At 51.3% G+C, this 7,500-nt stretch overlaps 1 protein-coding gene across 2 annotated transcripts in view; it reads right to left on the bottom strand.

Annotated features, from left to right (window-relative positions):
- The window catches only part of LOC125045235 (helix-loop-helix protein 11-like), a 32,028-nt gene that overhangs the window by 8,555 nt on the left and 15,973 nt on the right, over nt 1–7,500 (bottom strand). For both annotated transcript variants that reach the window (XM_047642391.1, XM_047642392.1), the window contains exons 3-4: nt 332–458; nt 1–203 (exon numbers count right to left, since the gene is read on the bottom strand). The exon at nt 1–203 is cut by the window's left edge and continues 33 nt beyond it. In XM_047642391.1, the coding sequence (XP_047498347.1) occupies nt 1–203; nt 332–458 (330 nt within the window). The remainder of the gene's footprint in view (nt 204–331; nt 459–7,500) is intronic.

Here is a 7,500-nt window from a genome sequence, read left to right as displayed (position 1 = left end):
CGACTGTGCCTCCAGAGACCGGATTTGTTCTTCTAGGCCCATGCGATGGCGCCGCTCCCTATCCAACTGAACTCGCAGATCTATCATCTCACGTCGCAATTCTTCCGTGGCAGCTCCATTGTCAACAGGTGTACTGACGACCACAGGCTCCCCACCACTGCTGCCTCCATCATCACAGGGACTCTCCCCTCCAGTGGGACTACCTGAAATGATTAAATGGATGTTAAATTTTCAATCAAACGTAAAACAAATATTAAAAATCTTGGGTCTTAAAATGATTCTTCGTTGGAAACAGTGATAAGCAGTATTATCAACAGGAAACTTTACAAACCTTCAGCATCTGCATGGTGCTGCTGCTGGTTGAGGAGGCGCTTCAACTGACAATTTTGAGAAAGTAGACGGGTCTTCTCTTGCTCTAGCTGATAAATGTATTCAGCTGTCTGTTGCAGGATGGCAGCCTGTAGGCAAGAAAATAACAGTTAATTATTACATTTCTTTGCAATACCAGCAAGGTAAGCAATTTACATTAATTTCTAAAATCACTGAATCCACAGAAATCCAAATCCAATATCAATCATCAAACAGAAAAATAAATGCATTTTATTGGAAATGGTTATATTTTCTGTCTTCATCAGAAATAAAAACACATTTATCTTAGTGGGAAACTGCCGTAATCTCCAATGAATTTCTGGTTAATTCGACCCTCATGATCTATAGAAAAGGCGGTAGCTCTTAAATCATTACATATCAAAACTTTTTTCACCAAACAGTTAAGAATGAACTAAAATAATATTTAATTTTAAAAATACAGCATACAAGCTTGGTTCTTTCAGGTTAAGGCCATGGAAAGCATGATGCCAAAGCACAATGACCTATGACCTTTGACCCAAGTCAACCACCATGCTTAAAGGTAATGTGCTGAGTGTGAGAGTGAGTGTGAGAGCATTTGAGTGTGCGAGTCTGAAACTTAGAATGTGAGTATGAGTGAATGAGTGTTAGAGAGAAGGTGGGGAAGGGGGAGAGGGATGGAAGGGAAGGGAAAGAGGGATGGAACTCGATGGGAAGTTAGAGGAGGAGGGGAGGGAAGGGATGGTAAGAGAGGGGAGGAGAGGGGAGGGGATGGTAAGAGAGGGGGAGGGGAGGGGAGGGGATGGTAAGAGAGGGAAGGGGAGGGGAGGGGATGGTAAGAGAGGGAAGGGGAGGGGAGGGAAGGGAATAGTGAGAGAGGGGAGGGAAGAGGAAAATGGGGGAGAAAGGAGGGGTAGGGGAGGGAAGAGGAAAATGGGGGAGAAAGGAGGGGAAGGGCAGGGAAGAGGAAAATGGGGGAGAAAGGAGGGGAAGGGGAGGAGAGGGGGGAGAAAGGAGGGGAAGGGAAGGAGAGGGGGAAAAGAGAGGAGGGGAGGGGAGAGGAAGAAAGGGGAGGGTGGAGAAAGAGGAGGGGAAGGGGGGAGGGGAGAGACATTGGGAAGGGGGAGGGAGAGAGGTTGGGAAGGGGGAGGGGAGAGAGGTTGGGAAGGGGGAGGGGGGAGGAGAGGAGGGGTGGCAGAAGGGGTAGGAGGAGGAGAGGAGGGGTGGCAGAAGGGGTAGGAGGAGGAGAGGAGGGGTGGCAGAAGGGGTAGGGGGAGGAGAGGAGGGGTGGCAGAAGGGGTAGGGGGAGGAGAGGGTGGCAGAAGGGGTAGGGGGAGGAGAGGAGGGGGGCAGAAGGGGTAGGAGGAGGGGGGCAGAAGGGGTAGGGGAGGAGAGGAGGGGGGCAGAAGGGGTAGGGGGAGGAGAGGAGGGGGGCAGAAGGGGTAGGGGGAGGAGAGGAGGGGGCAGAAGGGGTAGGGGGAGGAGAGGAGGGGGGCAGAAGGGGTAGGGGGAGGAGAGGAGGGGGGCAGATGGGGTAGGGGGAGGAGAGGAGGGGGGCAGATGGGGTAGGGGGAGGAGAGGAGGGGGGCAGATGGGGTAGGGGGAGGAGAGGAGGGGGGCAGATGGGGTAGGGGGAGGAGAGGAGGGGGGCAGATGGGGTAGGGGGAGGAGAGGAGGGGGGCAGAAAGGGTAGGAGGAGGAGAGGAGGGGGGCAGAAAGGGTAGGAGGAGGAGAGGAGGGGGGCAGATGGGGTAGGGGGAGGAGAGGAGGGGGGCAGAAGGAGTAGGGGGAGGAAAGGAGGGGGGGCAGAAGGGGTAGGGGGAGGAAAGGAGGGGGGGCAGAGGGGGTAGGGGGAGGAGAGGAGGGGGGCAGAAGGGGTAGGGGGAGGAGAGGAGGGGGGCAGAAGGGGTAGGGGGAGGAGAGGAGGGGGGCAGAAGGAGTAGGGGGAGGAAAGGAGGGGGGGCAGAAGGGGTAGGGGGAGGAAAGGAGGGGGGGCAGAAGGGGTAGGGGGAGGAAAGGAGGGGGGGCAGAAGGGGTAGGGGGAGGAGAGGAGGGGGGCAGAAGGAGTAGGGGGAGGAAAGGAGGGGGGGCAGAAGGGGTAGGGGGAGGAGAGGAGGGGGGCAGAAGGGGTAGGGGGAGGAGAGGAGGGGGGCAGAAGGAGTAGGGGGAGGAGAGGAGGGGGGCAGAAGGAGTAGGGGGAGGAAAGGAGGGGGGGCAGAAGGGGTAGGGGGAGGAGAGGAGGGGGGCAGAAGGGGTAGGGGGAGGAGAGGAGGGGGGCAGAAGGGGTAGGGGGAGGAGAGGAGGGGGGCAGAAGGGGTAGGGGGAGGAGAGGAGGGGGGCAGAAGGGGTAGGGGGAGGAGAGGAGGGGGGCAGAAGGGGAAGGGGGAGGCGAGGAGGGGGGGCAGAAGGGGTAGGGGGAGGAGAGGAGGGGGGCAGAAGGGGTAGGGGGAGGAGAGGAGGGGGGGCAGAAGGGGAAGGGGGAGGAGAGGAGGGGGGGCAGAAGGGGTAGGGGGAGGAAGGAGGGGGGGGCAGAAGGAGTAGGGGGAGGAGAGGAAGGGGACAGAAGGAGTAGGGGGAGGAGAGGAGAGGGGGACAGAAGGAGTAGGGGGAGGAGAGGAGAGGGGGACAGAAGGAGTAGGGGGAGGAGAGGAGAGGGGGACAGGAGTAGGGGGAGGAGAGGAGAGGGGGACAGAAGGAGTAGGGGGAGGAGAGGAGAGGGGGCAGAAGGAGTAGGGGGAGGAGAGGAGAGGGGGGCAGAAGGAGTAGGGGGAGGAGAGGAAGGGGACAGAAGGAGTAGGGGGAGGAGAGGAGAGGGGGCAGAAGGAGTAGGGGGAGGAGAGGAGAGGGGGACAGAAGGAGTAGGGGGAGGAGAGGAGAGGGGGACAGAAGGAGTAGGGGGAGGAGAGGAGAGGGGGACAGAAGGAGTAGGGGGAGGAGAGGAGAGGGGGACAGAAGGAGTAGGGGGAGGAGAGGAGAGGGGGACAGAAGGAGTAGGGGGAGGAGAGGAGAGGGGGGACAGAAGGAGTAGGGGGAGGAGAGGAGAGGGGGGCAGAAGGAGTAGGGGGAGGAGAGGAGAGGGGGGCAGAAGGAGTAGGGGGAGGAGAGGAGAGGGGGGCAGAAGGAGTAGGGGGAGGAGAGGAGAGGGGGACAGAAGGAGTAGGGGGAGGAGAGGAGAGGGGGGCAGAAGGAGTAGGGGGAGGAGAGGAGAGGGGGGCAGAAGGAGTAGGGGGAGGAGAGGAGAGGGGGGCAGAAGGAGTAGGGGGAGGAGAGGAGAGGGGGGCAGAAGGAGTAGGGGGAGGAGAGGAGAGGGGGGCAGAAGGAGTAGGGGGAGGAGAGCAGAGGGGGACAGAAGGAGTAGGGGAGGAGAGGAGGGGGGCAGAAGGAGGAGAGGAGGGGAGAATTATTGTCAGACATACGCATTCAAATACATGAATTTATAGATGTGCGTATCATATATGCATATACAATACACAAATACAAATTTAAGCCTTCAGAATCATACATGTACACATAAATATATAATATTATATGATTACATATACATATACATATACATATATATATTTATATATATATATTTATATATACATATATATGTATTCATATATATATACATATATACATATACACAGATATATATACATATTATACATATATAATTCTACATATACCTACATATATCTACATATATGTACATATATCTACATATATGTACATATATCTACATATATGTACATATATCTACATATATGTACATATATCTACATATACAATATATATACATACATATATATATTCATATTTTTTCTATGTATTCACTTATTTACATATATATGTATATTTATTCATTTATATATCTATTTATTCATATATCTAACTATTTACATATTTACTTATTTATATACTTATATACTTATTCTTTTTTTTATTTACAGACATATATAATATGCGTATTCATGCATAAATGTATGTAAAAGGAAATCTGATATATAGGTAGATCGATAAGTATGTAATATATATTATATACATAATATATGTAGACCAGTGTATAAACTATCCATTATAGTAATGTATATATATATTATAGTTATGGGTAATACGAACACACACCCTCCAAACATAAAACAGTATCATACTGTGTGAGCGCCCATTCAATTTCATCTTATTTACTGCAATATATGAATATACAAATCGATAGTTAACACATTTGCTCTTACCCAAATTAAATAGAGAATGCAATGAAAATCGAGAACATATGACGAATACAAAGCTACGGAGTCGTGACTTAGCCATAGAAAAAAAAGAGACAACGAGGCCACGTCGTGAAGCCGTGATGAAGTAGCGATCAACAGGTGCGGAGAGGCAAATAGTGTTGTGGTGGCGACGACCCTACGCTCGGTCTGTCATCTTCCCACACTTGTAACAATGACCTTGACGCCGACTAAACAAACTTGCTCGCCCGTTCAGATTTACTCCTCCCTCGCACGCTGGCTCAGTCCCTCCCTTCCACCGTCCCTCCCACATACAAACAACCGCTCACACGCACCGAAAACACACGGAAGCATTACACATTCGAATACTACGTGTGCTCAATGCACAATAATTCAAGATATTAACAAAATTTGCACTGCTTCATGTACACAGACCCACACTTAACAGGCCTTAAAATAACCTACGTAAATGAAACGCAAGCCAAGCCAACCCTCCCTAGAGTGAGTGATCCGAGTCAAGCCATCGCTCCCAGACGGACGTGGGACGACAGGCCCAGACATCGTACTTTTGACCTTGAAAGCGCTGCTGCTGTAGCGGTGAGGTAGTGGAGTGGAGAGGGGGGGGGGAGAAGGGCAGACGGTGCGGGAGGGGGAGGAAGGCGAGCGGAGTGAGGGGCCCAGGCGGTGGAAGTAGGGAGCTCAAGGGGCGGGTGGCTTGAGGGTAGAGGAGGGGGGAACATTCTCCGTCACAGAGTGAGGTTCCGCACCCTCTTCCCTTTGCTCGCGCGCCACGCCATGCTTGTCAATCAGCAAAATACATAACCATAGCAACTGTAGACGAAAATTCTTGACATGCAATTGCAAATTGAAGTGCCAATATTAGCGATCAAACTAACACGAGAGTAATATTTAGCCTCTCAGTCGTTACTCTCGTATGTTTCTCTTTTACTCTTGTTTATCTCCCACATACACAATCTGTGCATGTTCAGTATCCATGCCTGCACGTAATGATGGATAGATGACTGCAGAGCGTGCGTGCGTGCGTGCGTGCGTGCGTGCGTGCGTGCGTGTGTGCGTGCGTGTGTGTGTGTGTGTGTGTGTGTGTGCGCGCGCGCGTGTGCGTGCGTGCGTATGTCTATAGGGGGGGAGGGAGGGAGGGAGGGGGGAATGGGGGAGGGAGGGAGGGAGGGAGGGAGGGAGGGAGGGAGGGGAGGGAGGAAAGGGAGGGAGGGAGGGGAGGGGAGGGAGAGAGGGAGGGGAGGGGAGGGAGGGGAGGGAGAGGGAGAGGGAGAGGGAGAGGGAGAGGGAGGGAGAGTGAGAGGGAGAGGGAGGGAGAGTGAGAGGGAGAGGGAGGGAGAGTGAGAGGGAGAGGGAGAGGGAGAGGGAGAGGGAGGGAGAGTGAGAGGGAGAGAAAGAGAGAAAGAGAGAAAGAGAGAAAGAGAAAGAGAAAGAAAGAGAGAGAGAGAGAGAGAAATATAGAGAAAGAGGTGGGAGGAGGGAGGAGGGAGGAGGGAGGAGGGAGGGAGGAGGGAGGGAGGGAGGGAGGGAGGGAGGGAGGAGGGAGGAGGGAGGAGGGAGGAGGGAGGAGGGAGGAGGGAGGAGAGGAGGGAGGAGAGGAGAGAGGAGAGAGAGGAGAGGAGAGAGGAGAGAGGAGAGAGGAGAGAGGAGAAAGAAGGAGGGAGGAGGGAGGAGAGAGGAGAAAGATGAGGGAGGAGGGAGGAGAGAGGAGAGAGGAGAGAGGAGAGAGGAGAGAGGAGAGAGGAGGGAGGAGGGAGGAGGGAGGAGAGAGGAGAAAGATGAGACAGACAGACAGGACAGACTGAATGTTTTCGCACAAATGAACAAAGTGAACAAATATCTTAAAACATAATTCTACATGTCAATGCACGTATATCTAATTGTATTCGTGACAACTGAAGCCCCTTCCCAATGTAAACTGCCTTACCCGTGTACGCAAGAACGCGCGTGGAAAAATATCCCAAATTCCATCGCGCTCAACCTTTGCTCTCCTTCTCCTCACTGCCAGTACGTACTCCCACCTTCCTACTTCAACGCCACTAATCTCAAGCTGATAATAACCACAAAAAATTACTCTCCATTCTTAATATAGTGTGACCCACCCTCATGGTGTGTAACATGTGTCATTTATTTCCTGCGAATCCCTCACCGGCAACTACAGACAACCTTGGGAACGCCCTCGCTGTCAATGTCAGGATCAACCAACTATCCCCAGAATTCTTAAAAACAAAAACTTAATGCATCTGTCCCGCTTATGTTATTTCAGTGATGGTGGGTGACGAAGAAAATTCCCATTCACGTGAAATCCTAACCTCGCGTCTTGAAGCAAACATCGGACACAAGAAGAGGTGGTGAGTTTGCAGTGAAGCCTTCCCAGCGCTAATAACACATTACATGATACAGTTAGTAAAAGAGGGTACTACCAATTTCTGAAGTATTTTCTAATAGATAACATATAAGACACATCTATCGAAGTTAAAGCTCCAAGGAATGACATTAAATGCAAGAAAATGACATGTTCTCTTCCTTTGCCTGATGTTAACTACCAGCTAGACTGCTTGTAACGATGCTTTAACTATCAAAGTTGAAGACAGAATTATAATTATTGAAGGATAATTTGTAAGTTTAGTAGTTAGTCTCACCAACATTGTATTTAACAAATTTTCCTTCATGAGACAACCTTCAATATCTGTCCTCTATGACCCGCCTTCGCCAGACGTGTCTGTAAATATTGTCCATAAATATGTTTACGAAGAAACCAACACTTATGATATATATCTCAAGTCGAGATTACGAGCAAGGAAATAACGTGGATATTTATTTCCCATATGTACGTCATAGGCCTAACATACCACACAGGGTGCCTGGGTCCAAACGTCATCGGGTACATGATACTTAGCAACAAGGTTCTACTCAAAACCTA

This window comes from Penaeus chinensis, chromosome 37 (assembly GCF_019202785.1).
Source record: "Penaeus chinensis breed Huanghai No. 1 chromosome 37, ASM1920278v2, whole genome shotgun sequence".
Classification (NCBI taxonomy): domain Eukaryota; kingdom Metazoa; phylum Arthropoda; class Malacostraca; order Decapoda; family Penaeidae; genus Penaeus; species Penaeus chinensis.
Note: the sequence above shows the minus strand (reverse complement) of the source record. Positions and strands in the feature narration are given on the sequence as shown.